Source organism: Rana temporaria, chromosome 2 (genome assembly GCF_905171775.1).
Source record: "Rana temporaria chromosome 2, aRanTem1.1, whole genome shotgun sequence".
Taxonomy (NCBI): domain Eukaryota; kingdom Metazoa; phylum Chordata; class Amphibia; order Anura; family Ranidae; genus Rana; species Rana temporaria.
In genome coordinates, this window is record NC_053490.1 from 448,489,390 (window position 1) to 448,513,722 (window position 24,333).

At 42.0% G+C, this 24,333-nt stretch overlaps 1 protein-coding gene across 1 annotated transcript in view; it reads left to right on the forward strand.

Moving 5' to 3' along the window:
- The window catches only part of PIMREG (PICALM interacting mitotic regulator), a 34,307-nt gene extending 15,717 nt beyond the window's left edge, over window positions 1–18,590 (forward strand). The window contains exons 3-5 of the mRNA XM_040338475.1: window positions 6,975–7,312; window positions 9,039–9,134; window positions 17,662–18,590. Of these exons, the coding sequence (XP_040194409.1) occupies window positions 6,975–7,312; window positions 9,039–9,134; window positions 17,662–17,821 (594 nt within the window). The 3' untranslated portion in view covers window positions 17,822–18,590. The remainder of the gene's footprint in view (window positions 1–6,974; window positions 7,313–9,038; window positions 9,135–17,661) is intronic.
- Window positions 18,591–24,333: the final 5,743 nt, after the last annotated feature.

Genomic DNA, 24,333 nt, shown 5'->3' on the forward strand with positions numbered 1-24,333 from the left:
CGGTAAAAGACAGAATCACTTTCAAGGCACTCTGCCTAATACATAAGTGTATTCAAGGCAACGCCCCCCAATATCTATGCGAAAAAATAAAAGCCCATAACCCCAATCACATTCTGCGATCCACCAATCAAAACCTCCTCCAGATACCCAAGGCCAGATACAAGTCCAAAGGAGATCGAAGATTTGCAGTCCAGGGACCTCGCCTGTGGAATGCACTACCAACCACCATCCGACTGGAGTCGGACCACTTGGCCTTCAGGAGAAAGATTAAAACCCATCTCTTCTGAGGTCAAGGGGTTCCTTATCCATGAAATGGATACAGCGCCCAGAGGCGATTCAGTTTGCATGTGTTGCGCTTTACAAATCTCTCTCTCTCTCTACATGAGTCCTATAGGTAGCAGGAAATGACCTAGTTCGGGAACCAGGCCATTAAAATACAACATTCTCTAACAAATAATTTCCCCTTTTTTTTTTTTGACAATTGCTTTAGAAACTTGCCGCCTAGCAGATTGCTCTCACTGAAAACTTGGGCGGGAAAATATAAAGTATTCATGGAATGTGTCCGTTATTTTGATAACCTATTTGTAGAAATCTTTCCTCTCCAACATATCTTACAGAACCCGAAGGAGCTTGAAACGCAAGCAAAGATAAGCATGTCTGCCTGCTTGTCTCGAGTACAGTAAGAATATGCTTATCGCCTTTGTAGTGCTCGCCAGTTAAAAATTCTAAAGGTTTCAGACTCATTCATAAGTGGTAGCCATGCTGCATTTTATACAAAAGATGATTGCATACAAATCATGCATAATATTACAGGGAAAAAAACGCATCTGTCTAGGAAACCTTGTTTTCTTTGTCTGGGGGTTATCTGAACCTGAATGGTTATTTTCCTTATATCCACTGTTTGTGGACATATTTTTTTTTTTCTTTTTATATTAATAAAAATAGTATTTTATAAGCAAGATCATTAGGAACTACATGATTTTTAAAAAGTTAAAGATTAGTGTTTTTCGGGATACCGCACCAAGCATATTAGTTATATGTAGTGATGTGTATCCCACTACCTGCACAATATCTTTTATTTGCTATATTTTCTTCATACTAGGGATCCACCGAAATTTCGGCTGCCAAAACGTATCGTCCGAAAATGAAGTTTTCGGCACATTGCCGAAAGAAAAAACTTCCTGAAAATTGGGGCGGGGGGCTGCCCAGGACGGGTTTTCGTTTTGGAGTGCCCCAGTCCTCTCCTCCCTCCTCAACGAAATCTTCTGAAATGACCGGGAAGCTCAGGGGAAAAATCTAGCGCCGTACACAGTGCTCAGCTGAATAGAAGGCGGCTGAAAACCAGTGAGGACGGCGCTGCGCGACTCGCACATGCGCCGTAGGCAATCGGGCAGTGAAGCCGGAGTGCTTCACTTCCTGACTCCCCTCACCGAGGATGACGGTGGGAGCAGCAGAGTGACGAGCGATCGCTTGTCCTCTGCCGCCGACGCGGCTGGACTCCAGGACAGGTAAGTGCCCTAATATTAAAAGTCAGCAGCTGCAGTGTTTGTAGCTGCTGGCTTTTAATATTTTTTTTTTTTTTCCGGCGGAGATCTGCTTTAAGCAGCGGCTTGTCGGTATTATCGGTGTGCAGCGCCTGGGGGCTAATGCCGCGTACACACGATCATTTTTCGGCATGAAAAAAACATAGTTTTTCAAAAACGTCATTTAAAATGATCGTGTGTGGGCTTAACATAATTTTCCAGGTTCTGAAAAACGACAAAAAAAAATTCGAACATGCTGCATTTTTTAACGTTTTTTTTAAACTATGTCGTTTTTTGGGTTGTAAAAAAAATGATCGTGTGTGTGGGCTAAAACGACGTTAAAAACCCGCGCATGCTCAGAAGCAAGTTATGAGACGGGAGCGCTCGTTCTGATAAAACTACCGTTCATAATGGAGTAAGCACATTCATCACGCTGTAACAGACAGAAAAGCGCGAATCGTCTTTTACTAACACGGAATCAGCTAAAGCAGCCCAAAGGCGAATGGAACTTACCCTTTATAGTGCCGTTGTACGTCACCGCGCTTTGCTAGATAATTTTTTAAAAACGATGGTGTGTAGGCAACGTCGTTTTAATGTTGAAGTTGGGAAAACTTTGTTTTTTGGACATGCTGAAAAATGATCGTGTGTACGCGGCATAAGAGTGCAGGACTTGTTTGACATGCTGTTAGAAACAGTGAGCCCACTCGGTGAAGCTTACGGTAACTCCAACCATATTCATTTTCGGTTTCGGCACCAAAACAAAAACATTTGGTGCACCCCTACTTCATACCCTTCAGTTATTGCCCTGAGCGGCTGTCTTCTTGTGCTGTGAAAGTTGACAGCTACCGCTGCTAGTCCACCACTTGCCTGACCCCTTTTCTTTTTATTCTTCCACAATGCAATGTGTTCTGTGACTGGGCAGTGGAGATCCCATCTGTCACTCAACTGGTTTTCTATTTACAGAAGGCAATGCATTGTGAAAGGATAGTAATGCGAGTTTTGTGAATGTTGGACAGGGCGGCACTGCTAAGGAGCTACTGATGGGAAGATTTTAACAAGAAGCCGCCGCCTGCAAGAAACTGTTTGGAAACTTCATGGACAAGGAAACAGACAGCAACAATAACATGGCAGGCATTCTGACCACTCCCCAGTTAGCAGAGCAAGATTTAGTTTTTTTGCTACAATCTGTGTCCGTGTTTGGAGAGATTTCCCATAATTTTCTGTCCATGCAGAAAGTGGGGGAGAGACAACTTACCCAGAGGGAATCCTACAGCAATAGAAGCCCAAATATCCCGCCTCTACTCTGTTTAAAATGAAAAATGTTGTACTTTTTTAAGCCACTTGGGCCTTCAGCCAAGTAATGAAGGTCTTTATAATTCTGAGTTGATAGTCCGTCATAATTACTGATCTTGCTTGTCCCAGGTCTATGTCACTGAAGCCATTGGATCAGAAGATCAGCCATACAACTAGCATTTTCAGAAGGAAAAGTCGGCAATAGAAGCCTCCATACAGGTTTCCCTTAAGTCCTTTAAGATGACTTGAAATGCGGAAGCTCTACCCAAAAATGGCAAGCAGATTGAAAAGGACTAGTCACCAGTATTGTCTATGGGCTTAGTGCATTTAATCTTTCCCCATTACCATTTTTACCATGCTTTATTCTGCACTTTGTCTCTGTGTGGAGGTGGCCATCTTGGTAAAGAGATGGGGCTTTGCCTTGTCAAATCTGCCTTACTGATAACTCGTATTCTGATGCTTGGTGACAGAATAACCAAGCAGCAGGAGAGAGGTAGAGGAAGACGGGCGGATCCAGAGTCTAATCTAGGGAGGGGCACTGACAAAATTTCTGCAGGCAATTTTGTAGGGGCAGTGGCTGGTGTTGGCGCTTCAATCCTCACAGCACCATGGTTAATATGGTGTCACAATGATTGAAGCGCTTTATTTCAATTATTACTGTGTGGGAGCAGCCAGGTGGAGGGGAGGACAGGGGGGTTGCAGCCAGGTGGAGGGGAGGACAGGGGGGTTGCAGCCAGGTGGAGGGGAGGACAGGGGGGTTGCAGCCAGGTGGAGGGGAGGACGGGGGTTGCAGCCAGGTGGAGTTGAGGTAAATTGTTACCTTGGACGATTAATAGAATCACTGGCTCCCTCCACCCTACAGCCTCATGTCCCTCTTCTCCTCTCTTCCCCCTCCTGCTCGGCATGTTAGGGGCTGCAGTCCTCTCAGGGAATCATCCTGGGGCCTGCTGGTACTACATGTCCCATAATTCTCTTGGTTCTAGTTTACCAGCCATTGGCTCTGAATGTAACCGATGGCAGCAGGCATTGGCTCAAGGAGGAGAGGGATGGGTGAAAATCCCCCACAGCTCTGCCTGTGTCCCTTTACAAAGAGCCTGTCAGCAATGGCTGATGGGGTCGGCATCAGAATCAGCACACCCTGCAGTGCTCACTTTTTTCTGGGGGGCAAATTGACCCGTTGCCCCCCCCCCCCCCCCTAGATCCACCCCTTGAAGAACAGATCCACAGAAAACAAAGTATGCATTCAAATAACTCTTCAACAAGAACAGGGAGCTGCATAGTTGTGACATTTCAAAATCTCACTCCATATTTCACGAGACAGCAGTGCCTTAGATCTCACATAGTTGGAGATGCACAACTATGAGGCTGAAGGCACAGGATGTGCACTGCTGTTTTTTGGGGATGAATTCCAGGCAGAAGGTACATTTTGGGGTACTGCTTAGACAAATATAACGATCATTGATATTCCCTTAAAGATGGCAAATCTTCACTTTTTGAGATCGGCTTCATTTTCAGAGTCAATCTGCTTTCAAAATAGCTGCCTTTTCAATGCTTTTTTAAATTTCACTCCAAAATCTCTCTTATACTTTGTTCTTATTTATGACCGATGTGGTTTGCTTCAGTTCCTGCTTTCATGTGGAAGTTTTGTTAACACAGTAACAGTGGGCAGAGATGGATGGGCAGCAAAAGTCATTTTAGTGTGGCTGTTGGGGGAAGAACTGTAATTCTTTACTTTCAACTTCTTTTAAAGATGCTGATATTTATTGTCGGGTTCCTTTGTAGCTGTGGAAAGTGGTGAATGCAGCTCCCTAAACCCACTGAATATTTTGAAATCCACAGTTTAAGGCCTCTCTTGTTTTTCTTCTTGTACCACATTGTTATTTTTAACCTTCAGGTATTTGATAGTATCGGTCATATTCTCATTGAGTTGTGTATATTGAAGTCTTTTTTTCAACAAAGGACTGTGAGTATATAATCCCTTAAGATGTTCAGACTAGCAATGCTTTAGCAGGCGCATAAAAGCGCCGTACAAATTGCTCTCAGGACCAAAGGCAGCCAAGCAAAACCCAGCAGTGGGATTATGGGATATGTCTTGGAAACTTTATCTGTGTACAATGAAAACTAAAATAAAATCTTCCCTAGTATGAAAAGAGTAGTTGAAATTTTGTAGCTCATTATGCTGCATAACAAAGCATTTCTATCATTGTTAAATAATGTTATAGGCTACTCCCAGAATGTCTCCAAACTTTTCACAAGACAAGTGTTTTTATGAATCTTTTAGTGCTCTGCAAAGAACAAAATAACCAATCAAATTATTTGCACTGTTGTCAGAACAGTTGAGAGAACTTCTAATTGATTAATACTGTAGGCGTTTGTGCACTTTGCATATTTTTATTGCTGTTTGCCTTGTTTCGTTCCATAAGCTTTTTGTGTTTTTGTCTCCAACACATTTTTTATTTTTAATTCCCCAATTGTCTTTGTTACAGCATATTGAGATATAAATAACACAGGATTACAGCGCTCAGGGTGTTCATTGAAGATAATCAGCATAAAGGGTAATGGATGCAGGGGTGCAATGACAGCAGCATTTGATATAATAGTGCTAAATATTAAAGTCCATAAAAATGGGTTCAAAAAGTCCGGGCCATTAAGGTGTTATCATCAGGCAGGTGTTTGCAGGTAACCAGGGCTGCTCTCCAAGAGTGAAGTCAACTCGAGCATACATAAAATAAAGGAAAACGGGAAAAGCGCCTCTAAGTTATCTGTTTTTAATTATAGGAACAGGTGCAAGTATCCAACACTTACATTTGATATAACAGAAGCAAAGGCTGAAGTGCTGGTAGTCAGATGGAGCCGGAGTTGACGTGTGCCTGCAATATGTAAGGAATCTCCGCTCAAAGGCCGGGACTTTTACTCCGCTCAAACCCAAGTACTTACTAGAGTTTGATCTTTTTTATTATTATCCAAAATCTTTTATTCATTTTTTTTATACAAAACAGTACAATTAATACAACATAAAATCAATATACAGACTAACATATATGGTCTCCTAATGTACCCTTTCCAATGAAAATTGAAAATATATTAAGATCTTTTTTATTATTAATGGTGCTTTTTATTTAATTTTTTTAATTGTTTGTTTTTTATTTATTTTTTAATTAGTCCTCTAACTTTGGGCTTTTACTTTCTGATATTGCTTTAGGCTTTTTCCTGCAGATAGATCATTTTGCCTTGGTTTTCTCTCTTGAGAATTTTAATATAATGGGGTCCACCTTATCTGTGATATTTTAGATTCAGTGTTGAAGAGGTTGCTAGGCTTTTTTTTTTTTTTTTTTTTTTTGTCTCATTCCTCTTCAGGACCGATGTCACTTTCACATAAGCCGGTGATGGGCTTTTTTTTCTCCTCACGCTGTCAGCGCGAGGAGAAAAAAGATTTGATTACCGGCCTTTGTTTACATCATGTGATCAGCTGTCATTGGCTGACAGCTGATCACATGGTGACTCGGGTGATCGCAGGGGCGCACGGGCAGAGCGCGAAGGGGAGGACGTCTATTGACGTCGTCCTGGCATTTGGGGTCCGCTGTAGCTGTCGTTCGGCTATAGCGTGGGCGCCAAGTGGTTAAAACTGACCAGCAGCAGGACTGCCTTTTAAAGTCAGTTTTTAGTGATGTGTTTCCTGTGAGAGGAGGTGCCTAGATCTCATATGATGTCCTGGAAGACTATTGGGAATAGAGTTGCTGGTAAGTCTAGCTCAGATATTTTTTTTTATTTAATTCCTTATAACTCTCGCTAAAAGTACCAGAATATTTCGTTGTTTTCCATTGTATAAACAATTTTTTTTTTTTTTTTTTTTTTTTTGCATATCTATTTTTCCATATCATAAAAACATGTGCACACAATTCAAGATCTCCTACACCTGGAGGTATCATTTCAATACTGGAACCATTGCATTTATGTTTTGGAACTACATTTTCTCTGTAGTGAAAGGAGTCATTTGTGATTTTGAAACCAGTTTTTCATAAAAAAATGAATTGCTGGCCACAACCTGAGTACACATTTACCTTTTGGTGTTCTAAGGTGCCTTTACTTGTCATATCTACACAATATGTATTAAATGGCTGGCGTGAGCTTACAAATTGTATGTGTTTCATTTTGCAGAAGATAAAGAAATCGGGACAGAAATCAAGTAATTATTTAATTGCTTCTCCCAAGCAACTAAAAGTTTCAAAGCGAGAAATTCGTACTCCTGGAAGTAATAAAAAATCTCTAACGCCCAGAACTCCCAGATGTCGCAGGCTGGTAGAGGAAGCCAGCCCAAATATGAGGGTGACGCCCAAGTCCACCAGGAGGATTTCCCCTCGTAGCAGAAGATCAAGCAGCTCCCAGTGGAGAAACTTCACTAATTTGATTGGAAATGAAGGTCTTCACCTGAGGAGGTCTGTACGAGCTGCTTCCCTGAAGAGCCCATATGCTTCCCCTGCAACTCTTAACAGAAGGTTTGTGGCAAATTAAATGTTAACTGATTATGTAATAAAATGTTTTCCACCTGTAGATGTGGAATACCACTTCTAAATGTTCTCACTTTTTCTGGGTCATTGGCAATAAGATATGAGAGCTAACGCCTAGTGTTTTGAGTTACTGACCAACCTGGAAAGGGGTGGGGGTGAAAAGAGTTGGAATTACCGTAATTTCCCTCATTCTGCAGGTTGTTTAACTTAGTTTTTGTGTTTGGTGTTGTAAAAACAGGAGGAGGAAGCAATTGGCCATGTGTAAGTTTTGTCATATGATGGAGCTTAGAGTTAGTTTCTCCCACCTCCTCATGTGACATTGTTCGAGTCTGAAGGTTGGCCACTCTTTGGTTCAAGCACTGGAAGAGAAACGCATGCACCTCTATACCCAGAAGGACCAGGTCTTTACCAAGAGGTGCAAAGGAGTAGTAAGGAGTGTAGTAATAGAGATCATTGGTAAGTGGGAGGGGGCTCTTTCTGCAAGAAAGCGTATCAGCTCTCTTTAGAGAGGAGCACCAGTCTCCACCGGACAAATATTGTAGCTGCTGACTTAATATAAGGACACTTATTTTTCCAGGGATCCAACGTGGTTCTCACCTGAGCCAATTCTTTAATCGGCTTTGGGTCTAGGCGTCGGCATCTTAAGTAAGGGAAATGAACAGTGGAGCCTTGCAGCATCACAGTCGGTCTCCCACTGTGCATGCTTGCACTGCCCAGTGCTTTGTGAATGGTCCCGCTGTCTTATGGGACCTGTGATGTCCCAGAAGGATGCAGGGGATGGTGAACTTCCACTCAGATAGCTGCGGCAATCTGACCTGGAGCAGGTACCAGTCAAAGCCAGGTACCCGCTCCCGCCACCCTTCCCACAACGTGCCAATAATTAAAGAGGAGGGGGGAGAGAGGATGCAAAAAAGTGGAACTTCCCCTGTTGGGTGAAGTTATACTTTAAAGCGGAAGTAAATTCCTCAATGTAAAGCAGAACTAAAGGTAATAAATACTTACCTTGGTTCCAAAAAGTCCCTTGTTGGCATCTTCTACCCCGGGTTCTTTTGGGTGCCAGTCTTGGGCCATCTTGGTTGGCTGATGCTGGATGACGTCACTCCCTCATGTGCAGAAGGGCAGTCTTCCTGGGGCACAGGCAATGTAAGCTGAGCTGCAATGTACAGCTCAGCATACATTCTAAAGGGGATTGCAAACGGGCCAATAAGTGTATTTTATGGTGGAAGAGACATTGCGAGACCCTGCCTGTTTGCAAATTTTATTTTCTAACTTTAGTTCCACTTTAACTGGTTTCCTAAATGGTTACATTCAAGACGCCTAATCAATTATTTTCCAGCCACTAATGGTACCTACTTTTGGATTGTTTATACAACTGAATGCAATATCTTTTAATGTGTGTGTCTCTTTGATTTGCAATGTGTATTGCTTAGGTTTATGCAAATTACTTGATTGCTTGAAACAAAGTCTGCTCTAACTTTACTAGCTGCAAGATAGACCGTGGTTAGACATGATTTCAGTGGCATCAAAGCATCCCTCATGGTGACCACTGAAGTAAAAAATGCTTTAAATGTATGATCCAAATAGTAGTATTCGATCAACGGCGCATATGATTAGACCCAATGCAAGTTTTAGCCATGTTATTCCTACTGCTAGTTTTAGTGAAATCTCTTGTTAAAACAATGTTTTTTTTTTTTTTTGTAAATGTTCTTTGCAGAAAATTTGACAAAGACCTGGAAACTGTCTCGGCAGGAATCCGGCAACTAAAACGTCTCTCCAGGGTGTTTGATGATGCCATCTTCAAGGAAGAAAGGTAAAGTGGATTTATCTCTCTGATTTGTTCCCCTGGGTCTGCCACTGCCTGAAGCACAGATATGATATCGGGATGGTATTATCTAGGACTGTGTGAGGCATCCACTTAAGCCGACACCTGCTTTAACCTCCTGAATCTCCAGAGAGAATAGTTTGTCTGGCTTCTGCTAGCCCACTTTAGAGGGCAACTTATGCTAAAGATGAGCTGGTAGAAAATGTATTTATTTTTATTTTTTTAGTACACTGAGTGAAGAGACTTTTGGAGTATAACAATTTTTTTCTATTTTAGATATAGCTGGAGAGGGTAAACATTTTTAAAATGTGCATATGTTTGTGGGTGTTTTTTATTAATTTATTTTTGATACCTGTGTCGCATTAGGAAAATGTCCCTTCGCTTCCTGTTCCCACAATTGATGAGAATCGAATTTCCCTTCGCTTCTCATCAATTGTGGAAACAGGAAGTCTTAAACATTCCAATTTTATGGACGCCTACAGGATTTTTGCAAACAAACTTGGCCAGGATAACCCCTCCCACTTCGAGCATGCCTTCGTTTTTGCTAGTGTCCTAGGAGGGTTGAAGTCTTATTTACAGCTCTGCTGTGTTAAAACTATTTTTATTGCCAGCACCCTTTGCATTCCTTTATTTTTTTTTATTTATTTTTTTGAAGACAGCCCAGCATTATTCTTGTATAGTGCCACCTTCAGGAGTAGGGCACAAGGTTGGAAAAAAATCAGAGCACTGCATATGGGCAGTCCTAATGGAGGCTAAACCCCACTCCCTGCTATAGGCATCTCGGTTTTTAGACTTTGTAGAGGAGTAAGAACCTGAGCTCCCTGGTTGGAATTTTAGTACCCCTTCTAGATCAAACTGAGCTGGGCAACAGGCTACATAATATAGATCCAGTAGTCAGCCTAGTTTGGCCTACAAGTGCATGCAGACTATTAGCTACGCGCTGTCGGCTGGAACAGCTCGTGAGTGTTCCTCGCGGGGGTGGGGGCATATGGCCACTTGGCTGTGGGCTAGGTGATAAGTGTGTCCTCCCCCAGGCAGGCAGCTCCCAAGCTTTGACACTGAGGCATCCTGTTCTGGGGAAGGTACCTCTGTCCCCGGAATATGATAAGTTGGAAGACTACTCCTCTGTACCTTCTGGGGTGGTTTGGATGGTTGTTGGATACCTTACTCTGCTAGCATCCCTGTGTTCAGTGTAACGTGTTGCCTGTCATACCTTGTATTGGGAAACGGCTCAGGGGACACTATGCAGCTATCTCTTCTTGTGTCCTCGGAGAGGCAGTGACCCCCTGATTTTGGCCAGCTGATGTCCTTTGTGTCCTGGGTCAGTCTGCCAACAAGTGGGCCCTCCTCTCCCCTTTCCCCAGCTGTGTCTTTTGAGGCAGTGGGAGGTATACGGTGCAGCTTTCTTGCACCTTAAATGTGGATCTTGCCTAATGCTTGTGGGTTGGGGGTGTTTTGAGGCTCCTCTTAATGGCCAAACTATTGTTAAACATTTAGGGTGTCCATACCGTGTGGGTATTTTAAGCTACAGCTCACGGCCTACTGGGCAGATGGCTGAGCCTGCCATTTTATTTAGGGCATTTGCCCTTCTGCATTGCTTACGCCTGCGCTCTTCCACTGTGCTGGTGGCAGATGTGAGAGGCTGGAACTCTTAATCTGTATGAGCATAGCTGTGATGGGCGAACACTTCTCTATGATGTCACACCCAGCGCCCCTCCTCTTGATGACCAGTATTTATATTTGGAGGGGGGAGGGCAGATGGCTTGGCCCGCCATTTTGTCTACGGGCATTTACCCTTCCTATGACATCATTTCATGCGGTTTTCTGAGCTGGGGGCAGAGGTGTAATTGTTCAGTGCTCTTCCCTTGTTTGGACAGAAGTACGATGGGAAGACACTATTTGGTAACATCATGCTTGGTTTCGGCCCAGTCCTACAGCATGGTTTAACCTTACGGGCAGTTGCTGCTATTACATACATACTAGGCCACATTTTTAGGCTCCATACTGTTTCTACCTTGGTATCCATGGGTATGTTGCCTGACTCCCTGTTGCCGCTGCATCTGCCGTGCCTTTTGTTTTCCGGAGGCCTTATTCTATTGTCTACAGTCAGTATGTGTTTTTTTTTTTTTTTTCTATGAAGTTGCAGGAGGCTGCCTTTTGACCCTTGCATTTGTGCAGTGTTCTGCCGTGCACTGCTCTGCTACCTTTGTTTTTTTATAAGGATGTCATGGCTTAGATCTCTGCACCCTGTGCTGTTTATTCCCATTCACACTTGCTGCCACCTAGTATACTCATTTGAGAGTCTGCAGGTCTCAGGCTGAGCGGAACCATACTCTACTCTTTCATCTGCAGTTGCCATGGTGATGAGTTTGGTTATGATACCGGACATTTGGTAGCTTTTTTGTTCGCTTGAGGTCATCTTTTATGGCATGCCTTGAATATGACTTTTTTGTGACAGTACACAGTTTGGCAGCAGCACTTGAGGTCTCTTGCCTCCATCGGTGGGTGAATATTTTCATATCTGCTCCTCTGTTCTGGACGTGGGAAACTGTCTGACAATTTTTCTCAACAGTCAAATTTTGGACCAGCAAAAAATGGTGTCCTTAAATCGGTCATATTACATTGGAATTTGCATTTAATGGGGCACCTAAGAAATGATTTTACTGGTGTCTCGTCTCAACTTAAGGGTATCCTAATTCATGGTGAGGATTAAGTATCCTTGGACAGATACCACGGATGCCCTGTTAGTGCCATGGGACCATTTCTGACTAGTTGATGCCTTTCAGCCTTTTAAGCTTCTTCTATGACTACTGTGAAGCATAATGGCCACAGGAATTCTGGTCATTCTCATGGCTCCAGATTGGCCTTGTCATCCTCCTATGCACATCTGTGATGCTTTTGGTTACAGAAGCTCCCTGGCATCTTCCTCATTGAGAGGGTCACCTGTCCCTAGGGCTGACTTTCTTCCCAGCTTTTCCACCTCTGGCTTATTGGCCTGTGTCCTGAAAGCCAGGTTCTTGGGCACGGGGTTGTCGGCAGCAATTAACCCCACTTTATTGAAGTCATAATTTCCCTCTACCATTCTACATGGAAGGCTTCCTTTACATGGTTCTAGTCTCCAGCTTCCCCTCACAAACGCACTTTTTTGGTGACTTGAATTTTGGCCTACTCCAATGGGGCGTTGATCAGTATCTTCCTTGAGCATATGTATTCCTTGGCTTGTGACATGTTTTTGGGGTATGCCATATAGCTACTCCCCAGTGCCTTTCTTCCATGACGCAGTAACACTTTGACTTGGTTCTGTCGGCCTTCGGGGGACCTTCTGTTGTACACATTGGGGTCATTCCTCTGGTGACTCTCCCAATGCCACTTTTAGCTGTCTATCACTTATGCACGTCATTGCTGGCGCTGGTTCACGTTAGGTTGGTGCTTTTTGACCTCTTCTTGGGTTGGCCTATTCAGCTGTTGTTCCAGCTTATGATGTTGGAGGTCAGGCTCTCCCCTTTAACTGTTGCAGCGTGCTCCATTAGGGCAAATTCAGTGCCTTGGGCTTCAGAATCAAACATTGGTGTATCTTGGCATCCTCGTATGTGGGTTTTCGACACTCGTTTTTGTAGGCAGCAGCTTGAGTTTTCTGTTTCACCTTCCTAGGGGTTTTCTGTTGGGTTTTTCACTCGATCTTCTCACCCCTCAATGGTCACTGCTTTGGGGCATTCCTATGGCCAAAATAATTCCATGCTGTCCCCTTCAATGAACATAACGGAGAACTGGATATTTTTTATTTTATTTTTTTCTGCTGTCTGTAAAATCCCTTTATTTGAATTCATTGAACACAGCCCCTACCCCGCTCATATTTTTTTTTTTTCGGGACTGCTTTGTAACGGAGATGCCTATAGCAGGTGGGGGGGAAGGGATTTAACCTCCAGTAGGGACTGCCCATAGGCAGTGCTCTGTGAAATAATGTTTGGCTGTGTACTTCAATGAACTCAGAGAAACAAATTTTATGAGTAGAAAAAAATCCTGTTTTTACATTTAACCACGACTTGTCTCTAAATAGCTACTAGAGCTTTTGTCTCTTAAATATGTTTTACAATGAAAATGAAAGACCATCAACATATATCTTCTTAAAGGGATCTTCTTCCTTTTTTTTTTTTTAAGGCCTCTGTGCCTTTTTTAAATTCTAAAGTATTTTGTGCAGCCGAAAGGCACAGATGTACCGTTTAGCCACGCTTCCAGCAACCTGGAAGACGACTATGACAGGCTAAAAAAAATGCAGCTGCTGGATGCAGTACAGAGGTTGTACAAACATTAGGAATGTATGCGACCAATTCCCAGAGCAAAGACATTTTAGCATTCCAGGATTTGTCTTGCGGCTCTAAACTTTTTTTATAAAAAAAAAGGACAAGGATAAATCCAAGGAAAACTCCAGGCTCACTTACCGACCAGCCCGCAGACAACAAAATAACCTGCCTAACAGTATGTGTTAAAAACAGGGGTTTTAGTCTGCACACATTTTGCAAATAGATGCGTAAGCTACAGAGACCCAACTACAGATACCAGGGTGCCCTGGCTGGGCTCTGTAGCTTAAGCATGTATTTTCAAATGTGTAGAGACGAAACCCCTGTTTTTAATGCATACTGTTAATTTAATTTGGTTGTCCACGGGCTGGTTGGTAAGTGAGCTTGGTGTTTTTCTTGGATCTATCCTTTGCCTTTTTTCTAACATATGTGGCCTTCCAATGCTGCTTGCCAGTTATAGGTGGGGGCAGTGGCTTCTCTTTTGTCTAAACTTTTTATTACCTTCAGTAGAGCATCTAGCCACTTCATATATTTTTTTATTTTATTTTTGCCTCTCTCTCATAGCCTTTCACAGGTTGCTGGCAGCAGGCCTGGATGGTGCACATGTGTCTTCTGGCTGCATGAAAACACTGGAATCTGAGGTGCAGGATCTAAATGCCCAGTGTGCATGAGGCCTTAGAGAAAATAGTCATCCATACAGTCCTACAGTGTAAAATAATCAATTTAAACCTGAATCTGAACCTGCATTAAGGTTAAAAAACTTCAGAGTATACCGGCCCCCCCGTTATACTTACCTGGCCCCTCGAAAGTCCCACACGGAACCTCTTCGCCGCTCAGCCTGGCCGCTGATTGGCTAGAGCGGATGGATTGAAAGCAGCACAGCCATTGGCTGGCACTGCTATCAATCACATCCAGTGATGCGGCACGCCGAGGGGCGGGGCCGAGTGATACAGTGAACGGCTATGGCCGCTCGCTGTATCACAGGAGCACGGACTACACACAATGTGAGCTCTCTCGCATGAACGTGTGTAGTTGTGCGGGGAGGACCAGACACAGCCGCTGAGGGACCCCAGAAGACGTGGATCGGGGACACCCTGTGCAAAACGAACTGCACAGTGGAGGTAAGTTTAACTCTTATGTAGCTAAAATAAGACTGAATTTTAAAGGTACTGTGCTTTTTATCTAATAACTCAACTATTTTAACTACAAATCAATCCTTATTGAAATTTTCTATATGCTGTTAAATAGTCAAACATCAAAGTGTATGTATGACCAAAAGGGGAAAAAATAAATAAAAATACACTATGCCCCCTGTAATTTTCCTCAGTGGCTGCTCTTTTCAGTAAACTATACTTGGTGATCCTCCTGCCAGGAATACAACCCAAACACAGAATTCTATTGTGGGTTGACACCTCTGCATTATTTAATAATAAAAACATGTATTGTAATCGGCCTAATCAGCCCTGCATGTGTGATCTGCAGCTACACTACAGAACAGGTGTAATGGCGCACTTTTAAACCATCGGCGGGTGACTGCCTATCAACCTCTCCTGCTTCCAATGTCAAGGCATGGCAGCGCTCCTGCATGTCACAGACAGGTAATATGCAGGCTCCACAGCGATCTAGAATCTGACATCAGATGTACCTCTGAAAAATGCTGGTGGGAACAATTAATATAATGCATTTTCTTTGCAAATAGGGAATGCTGGAACCAAAGAAATACAACGTTTTTGCTGTAAAAATAAAAAAAGTATATATTTTAGAGACCTAGGATTTACATACTTCTTAATGTGTCCAAGGGAAAATCCGCTTTTTTGAATAGAGTGCAAGGGGGTTAAAACCTCTGTCAGGTTTTTATTTTGGTTTGTCTGTCTCACTGATAGGGAGGTTTAATCTTTTACTTGTCCTTATTTTCCTTATTTTCCACCATGACTAAGCAATGAAAAATCTAAACTTGATTCAATTAAACAGGAGTGAAGGGGAAACCTTCCAATGGGGACACTTGTTCCAGTGATAACTGTCAGCATTTTTCTCCTTTTGGAGAGCTTTCTCTCACTTCAGAATGTGTATGTGGAATAGAAAATAAAGAAATTACATGAGTTTAAACAAATCCCTACCCAATTCAAAATGAACAAAAGGGACCAATAGTAATGGCATAATTGCTTAAGGTGTTTTTTGAATGCACAGGTTGCTATAAATCACATTAAACAAAGGCAGAATTTAATACATGAAAACAATTAAAATAAATTCTGCTGACATTTTTTATCATTCTTCCATCTATTATCAGTGATATGACAGTTTCTCTCATTGATAACTGAAGATACTGATCACCAGGTAACGTTCCCAAACTCTTTCAGTGTATTCTATAAAACTTTTTGCATGGGCTTTGTTGATATACTAACACACAGGTATGTTTCCATTCTGCTTCACACACACAATGTACAGTATAAGATTTCCTATCATCTGTGCCTAGTCTTGCCACACAGAGTTAATCCAGCTCTGAGCAATCCTCTTTTATTGTTCAGTGAAATACAACGGACTTGCACAGAAAAACCTTAGTCCGTTCTGCCCCTTGCTGTGAGTGACAGGTTATTTACATATCTCATGCACTAGCCTGGAGACAGGCATTATTTTTTAATTCCCACCATCACTCATTTTCTGAAGTCATGTAGTTACTTTTCTGGATTTTGACTGGATGTTAGTGATCATAGCAGAATTTAGTGTAATGAATACACAGTAAAAAATGCATGTTGACAAGGGGAGTGTAGAGGAGGACGGGGAGTCTACTGACATCACTACTCCACCCACAGAGCTCCAGACAAAGGATCCACCCACAGAATCTGCAGTTTTTTAGTTCTTATAACAGACAGAGGGGAAACATTTGACAGGTAAGGATACATGCAGGAGGCATCTATATCCTTATAGATCAGCACTATGGCAGTAGTTTAGAAAGGATGAGAGTGGATTTACATCCACTTTAATGTCCAATCAGTAATAGTTGGCAGCAAACGGAATACTGCTATGACTTGTTAAAGGTGCATTTTGAAGAGTGTCATACTGTCATCGGCAATGTAAACTTTATTGCTGTAGTAAGTGGTTGCACAGAAATTCGGATGATGTGACTAATTATGTTATGGTACAGCTTAATATAATTGACGACTAAAAGTAGAGGAAGAAGAAATGCAGCACTGGGTGGTGGCAGACAATGACATATCGGTCTGCTAACCAGGGACTAGTGACACCATTGATACCTGAAGCATTCTAACCCTGGGAGAGGCCAGAGCTCATTTGAAGGCTGTACTGGTTCTTAAGGGGGTTGTTTCCCTTCTAAATGTTTTTTTTTCTTTGTCTGAATTTCTCACTTCCTGTTCCTCCTCAGTAAGGTGTTCAGTAAGCTGTTCTAAATGACTTTCCACCGCTCGGATGATGGTGGCAAGTTTACTGAGGAGAAACAGGAAGTGAGAAATTCAAACAAAGAAAAAAACCTTTAGAAGGGAAATCAAAGGAACAGGTAAGTGAACCAACAATGCACTAGCTTAAAGGAACCTGTTTAGAAAATAATACGAACCTTTACAACCCCTTTAAGGACTGCATGTAAAAGGTTATGCTTCCTATCTTCAGTTTCTGTTACTTAGTGGAAAAACTGTTCTGAGTTAACCTCCTTTCCTTGCTCCTTACAGTGAGGCTTCCTTACTTAATGCTTTGTCTGCTCTACTGACCTTTTCAATGTTATTAAAAAATAAATAAATGCTTTGAATGTTAATAGGTGATGTATAGAGAACACATTCTTCATTATATAGAAGGCATGTAGAACCTGAACAAAGCTGAAAGAATATTTTATTTGAAGGGCTAAAGTTTATCACAAGCATAGCGATTTTTGGGCACCGCCTTTTTTAATCATTGGCTCTTGCTGGTCTTTATCAGGTTTTGTGGACATGTGTGTTTTTTTTTTTTTTGTTTTTTTTTGCTTTGCAGTCACATTTCTTATTGGTCTAATCCCTTTCATAATTAATTTTCGCTTGGAAAACATATGTATTCTTAATAAATATGCAGCATAGTAGGTGCTTTTTTAAAATTACATGGAATTTTTAGAGAAACACCGTTTAAGGAAACATGCAAAAAAACTCATCTAAAACTGGATTTTTATTTTATTTTATTGCAGGTCATTGAAATCCCTTTAAAAAAAATGTATTTTTTATTTATGTTTTGTCCTCCAGAAAAGAAGCAATTTTGAATTATCACAGCTTAATGGCTAAAAATCTGCATTGTGCCCACCGTTCTCGGCTGTCTTGGAGAAGTACCCGGCGACTTCAGCATACAATTGAAGGCTGGACTGAGGTGGCTTTGACCAGTATTGGCAACATTGGTGCACGCTGACATTATGCTACAGGGAGTGTGTAACCAGCTTTGTGGGTCTTTATATAAATGTGTGTATGTGTATATGTTGTATGACTGTTACTAACACTCTGTGAAAGCTTTTGTATTATACGGTCACAAGAGTTATGCTTTGACTCAGGTTATGACATGGCAGCAGAGCACCTTTTTAGTGCTGACTACCTACTTGTACACAGGTATTTTTAAGCTTAGTTACTGATTTATTTTTATAAGGAAGCTGTGTAAGCAACTCTTTAGCAAATTTTAAGCAAGTCTGTTTTTAGCATGGCATTTGCAGCAATTGACAAAGCCGGTAATGGGTTCAATATGTGTATAAAAACGATATTTATCATTGTCCTTATGTACAGATTTAAACCCAGTTCCAGACAAAACTTTGCTTAGGTTTTAGAGTGGAGAAGGTATAGATCCTCTGTCAGGTTTTAATTGTGGTTTGTGTCCCTGGTACGAGATTTTTCTTCAATACCTGTCTGGATTGGGGTCACAGACCACCATAGAACTTGACAGAAAAAAAGTAGTTTTGGCTGCGCTTCAGCTTTTAATAAAGCATTTTTGGGGAGCTTATAGGCATGTGTGACTGATGGCACAATTTTATACTTTCTTTACTACCTTTTCAACCAAAAAAGTGAGACACTCTAATGCCGCGTACACCTGTTCGGGCCTCTGCCCGACCAAATGCACATCGGAATTCCGACGGAATTCCATCGGAGTAAAATAGAACATGTTCTATTTCTAAACTCCGATGGAATTTCTCGGAAAAAAATCGATGGGGCACACACGCGGTCGGAATTTCCGATGGAAAAAGTCTGCCTGACTTTTTTCATCGGAAAAAACGATCGTGTGTATGCAGCATTAGGTTACATATTTGAGTGTGCTGTTATTACACGATTATTGAAAAACACATAATAATAAATGGGACTTTTTAAGGTACTGCATCAATTATTGCATAATCTTGACAAATCCTATATTTCATAACTTTTAATTTATTGTAAAATCGCAACGCCTTCATAAAAACATTTCTTTGCTGGCAATTCCATTCATATACATGTCTCTATACAGAGAGATATTGATAGTGTATAGATTCAATTTCATATTGTCTTGGTTATACATTGATGATTTGTATTTATTTTTTTAAACCCAGAGATTTGTTTTTTCTCTTTCTGCATTTCATGAACAACATTCACTTCAGGAAAAGACTACCTATGGATCTATAGGCCCAGATTCACAAAGCACTTGCGCCGACGTATAACAAGATACGCCGGCGTAAGTGCAAATGTGCGCCGTCGTATCTGTGCACTGGACCCACAAACTAAGATGCGCCTAAAAAACAGGCTTCATCCCGCCGACGTAACTTGCCGGCGTAGGGTGGGCGTACATTTAGGCTGGACGCATGGTGGCGCTCCCATTGATTAGCCATTCAAATATGCAAATTAGTGAAATACGAACGCAGTGAGCGTAAGTTGTACGTCCGGCGTAAAGTTATTCCCCATAAAGGAGGTGTAACCCAGCAGCAGACATGCAAGGTCTGCACCAGGGAACACAAGCCGGCGTATTTTACGTTGGACGTGTCTGGCTGGGCGTAGGTTACGTTCACGCCGTACGCAGTGATCTGGCGTAAGTTTAGGCAGCAGTTCCAACGTGGTTGTGAGCATGCGCATAGGGATGCGTCCACGTCTCGGCGCATGAGCAGTTCGTGATGCGTATCTGTCTGGTGCTCGGCCCATCATTTGCATGGGGTCACGCCCACTTCCACCTACGCCGGCGTACGCCTTTCGAAACCCAGCACATCGTTGGGAGCACTGGCTTGGTGAATTCCATGCTTGCCTCTCTGCGCTGCGTTGGCGTAGCGTACATTGTTTGCGCTACGGCGGCGTAATGTGCGCCCGCTCTCTGTGAATCTGGGCCATAATGTATAACAGCAGATACAATACATACTTGCTTACATCATTTGGCTAACTTAGAGGAGCTCCAGGCTTCCCCAAAAATTTTTATTTTTTAAATTGCTGGCCTTTAATATAAGGACCCTTAACCTGTCCAGGGATCCAGCGATGTCTTCACCTGAACCAATTATTCAAGTGGCTTCAGATGCAGGCTCCAGAATCTCTAGTACGCATGTATGAGTCGCGCTGGGCTTTACGAATGATCCCACAGACTTATGGGACCTGTGATGTGCCCCAGAAGACTGAGGGGGGGGGGGGCAACTTTCCAACTTGGATTGCTGCAGTGATCTGAGCCAGGAGTGGGTACCTGTCAAAACCCAGGTACCTGCTCCCCTCCCAAAAAGTGCCAAATGTTTCAGTGGATGGGGGGAGGGTGTAAACAAGTGGAACTTACAATTGGCAGCAATGTTGTCGTCCTGCCAAGCAAGCTCCTTGAATTGTCTGTTGGGTTGCATTTCTTATAAGCAGCCCTATGACGGAAAGTGCTCTTATCATTTGTTTAATATAATTGTATTGGGTAAGGCTTGATGCCAGCTATACTGAAAGTAGTTTAAAAGCGGCAAAGATTAACATTTGAAAGCCGTTCTGCCCAAGTGCTTTTAACTTTTGCTGCTTTTTCAAATATAATAAAGAAAGTTGTATGCTGCAAATGCCCTTAAAATATCTTATTTTGGATTGCATAAAATACCTGGCTTTGGCTGGTGTTGTAGCTTAAAAGGGGCAGTGACACCACCCCCTTTGTCATGTGATACCAAGCACTGCATGGAGGAAAGTGGTCACATGTTCTCCTATGCACTAAAGCACTGGGTGTTTTGCAGTGGGAACCGCAATTGATTGAAAGAGTGGGGGGTGCTGGCGTAGTGAATAAAAGGTGATTTAGGGGTGGGTGTTACACAGACCCTCCTGAATGGGATCTATTTTAAAGCGGAGTTCCACCCATTTAAGTCAGCAGCTACAAAAAGGATAGCTGCTGACTTCCTATGGTCCAGCGATGCGGTCGCATGGAGCCTACTCCCCCCTCCTCCGCGGCACTGTTACTGTGGGCGCCTGGCTGTGGCCTCACGGCCGGACAATCTTCTGGGACCTGTGACGTGTCCCAGAAGCTTGCAGGGAGAGGTAATCTTCCTTGCAGTGTCAGGGAGGAAGTGGGAGCTGGGTCCCCGTAAAAACAGGGTACCCGCTCCTCCCCCAAGAAAATGACATGCCAAATGTGGCATGTCATTGGGTCACTAACACTTAAAGCAGAAGTTCCATTTTTGGGTGGAACTCCGCTTTAAGTAAACCATAATATGTTTTTTGTTCGTATTTAATTAAACGCAACTCTGCAACAAATATGCCAGAAGGCTTTCTACATTAAGTGCATGGGTTAGTAACAAGTCTTCTGGCATATTTGTTGCAGAGTTGCGTTTAATTAAATACGAACAAAAAGCATATTATGGTTTACTTAAAGCGGAGTTCCACCCAAAAATGGAACTTCTGCTTTAAGTAAACCATAATATGCTTTTTGTTCATATTTAATTAAACGCAACTCTGCAACAAATATGCCAGAAGACTTGTTACTAACCCATGCACTTAATGTAGAAAGTGGGTGATTTGCCTGGAGGATACTGTTTCATGCCATACTTTGGCATACACTATTCTTAGTTTGTCTGCAGCACAACCCTCTGTGTTTATGGGCAACAGTCGCCACTGCTGTCTGGTTACAGAAGGAGGCATGTACTGACAGAAACATGAAGTCTGCCATTGCTGACCTCCTTATCTCTAAATACAATACTTTGAGTCGCTGCCTTGGAATAGGTATGCAGCATGTGAAGTTGGAACTTCGGATCTGCATATTTAGCTGTCAGTGCATACAGGATAAACATGATAGCCAGGCAAGAACATTTTCCCATACTCCTGTTAGCAAACTGCCAGTGTTAGAGTGACGGCACTGTGCAATTCAGCAAAACCCCTCCCCAATCGAAATCCTGCTAGAAATATAACTACAGATACAGTTTCATATATTGGTACTGAAAATACATTCAGATTTTTTAAAACAAATGCATAGCTGGCAAAAATCTTTCTTTCTTTTTTTCCTTTCTTATTTTACTTTTCTTTCCTTTTTCCTTTTCCTTTCCTTTTTCCCTTTCCTTTCCTTTTCCTTTCCTTTTCTTCCTTTCCTTTCTTTGCTTTCTTTCTTTCCTTTCTTTCCTTTTCTGCTGCTCAGCTTTATGCGATATAGTATGTACAATAATTCTTGTGCTTTTAAAATGTACAATTCTAAATTAAGACGAGTGCCTTTTTCAATGTAAGCAAATCTCCCACTTTGTGCTGTAACCTCAGAAGTGACTTTAGTCTCTGTAGAGCAGGAAGATGTGATGAAGGACTTCCTCTTTTTTGATAGAAGATTTTAGACAAAAAGCAAGTAAGCTTTGACGGAGTATACTCCTTTTGATGTCATTTACATGTTTATCTATTTTTAACACTAGCTATGAAGGAAATATTATGCACCTTTTTTTTGTATTCTTTTGGTATCTTTGTAAGTGAATTATACTGTATATTATAAAATTCAATTTTATATATAAAAAAGTGTCTCTCTTTATTTTCAATGGTCTGAAATATCAACAAAATTCTTTCTGGTCATCATGTTAAGAGGTGGAGGCTGCATATAGATTAACATATAGCCAGCACTTCATCCTTATGAGCAACTCGGGTTGATGCAAAAAAGTTATCCCTGCTGTATAAAAGAAAAGTGTCCACGGAAATTTCTGCCATGGCCCAAGATTGAGTGCTTCTGGCAGCTGTTTTGCCAACTTGCTATGTTCCCAAGCCAATTTGATTTAATGAATAAAAATATTTAGTGGATACGATATTACCGCGCTAGGGGAGGGAGGGGGAGGAGAAAGATAGGAAGGGAATACTGCTGCAACACTGAAGGTGCATCAAACACAACATTGTTGTATTAAATAAGTAGTGCTGCGCTGTGTGATAGGGTAGATGAATTAAAGAAAAGACTGTTGCTATAACTGAACTGTGAACATCAAAGAAAAAAATAATACTGATATTGGTGATACGAATGACATCCAATCAAAAATACAGAGTGCTCAGTGATATTAAATTGAAGCATGCACTGCTATATAGTAGCAAAACTAAAACAACACACATAGGTGATAATAAGAGATTGCATCAGTGTCCATGCAGAAAAACGGCAAAAACTAATGCTGTTTAGAAGATCAAAATATCAATCAACAATAAAGTGCTCGTGCTTATGCCGAAATATTCAGCGTGAAAGTGGTGCAGAGAAGGAATTCCAATATCCTTTTGAAGTTTTAATGAGGATGTCCCCTTACCTTACTGCTGTATGGTAACAGCATGTATATTATAGCCAACGATGTTCCAGTCATTTCAGAATTTCTCTATGTCCTAGAGCTGGTCAAAATGAGAATCGCGATTCTTTTGCTAGTACCATAGTGTATGCCTTTTTTATTATTAAACGATACTGCACTATTGGCGCTTTTTACCTCCCTGGGTGAGGGTCATTGTTGTCCATTGGACGTGACTCCTGAGGGGAACTTTATCCACAGAGAGATTACAGTTCACTGGGACATACTAGAGCTGCATGATTAATCGAGGAGAGAATCGCAATCTCGATTCTCCCTGCCCGCGATCTCCCCGCGGGATGACCCGCGATTCTTCTGTGTCACTGACGGTTCCACGTAACCAGCGTGGAACGCAAATGGCGCCGATATCGGAAACCGACGTCAGCAGCCTGCGCCGCTGGAAGGATGCCTGGGCTTCTCTCACAGTTCTGTAGTGTGTATCCATGCGCCACCCAGTGGTTGCTGGCGGTACTGCTTCTGATGTATTAATCTTTCTCACAGATCTGTACAACTGTGTGTATCCATGCGCCACCCAATGGTTGCTGGCGGTACTGCTTCTGATGTATAAAACAGACCAGTGATCTGTCTATAATTTTAAAGACCATATAACTCCTATGAAAAAAGCAGAATCAAAGTTTGATTCTGCTTTTTTTTTTCATAGGAGTTATATGGTCTTTAACATTATAGACATATCACTGGTCTGTTTTTTATATATTCATATTTTCAGATAAATCACAGGTTTATTTATTTGGGGGGGGTGGGTTCTGACATTCAGTTTTTGAGAATCATGAGAGAATCGTGATCTTTAGTCTAAGCAAAAGAATCGTGATTCTCATTTTGACCAGAATTGTGCAGCTCTAGGACATACTACATTCTGAAATGACTGAAACATTGTTGGCTATAATATACATGCTGTTACTTTACAGCAGTAAGATAAGGGAACACCCTCACTAAAACTTCAAAAGGATATTGGAATTCCTTCTCTGCACCACCTTCACGCTGAATATTTCGGCATAAGCACGAGCACTTTATTGATTGTTTCTTTGATATTTTGATCTTCTAAAAAGCATTTGTTTTTGCGTTTTTAATTCATTTCAATGAGGAGCGTTTTATGGGCGTTTTAATAGCGCTATTTTTTTTTTTTGTCCTGATCTGGATTTTGGGGACCCGAGCACCGATCTCTCAAAGCTGGGCACCC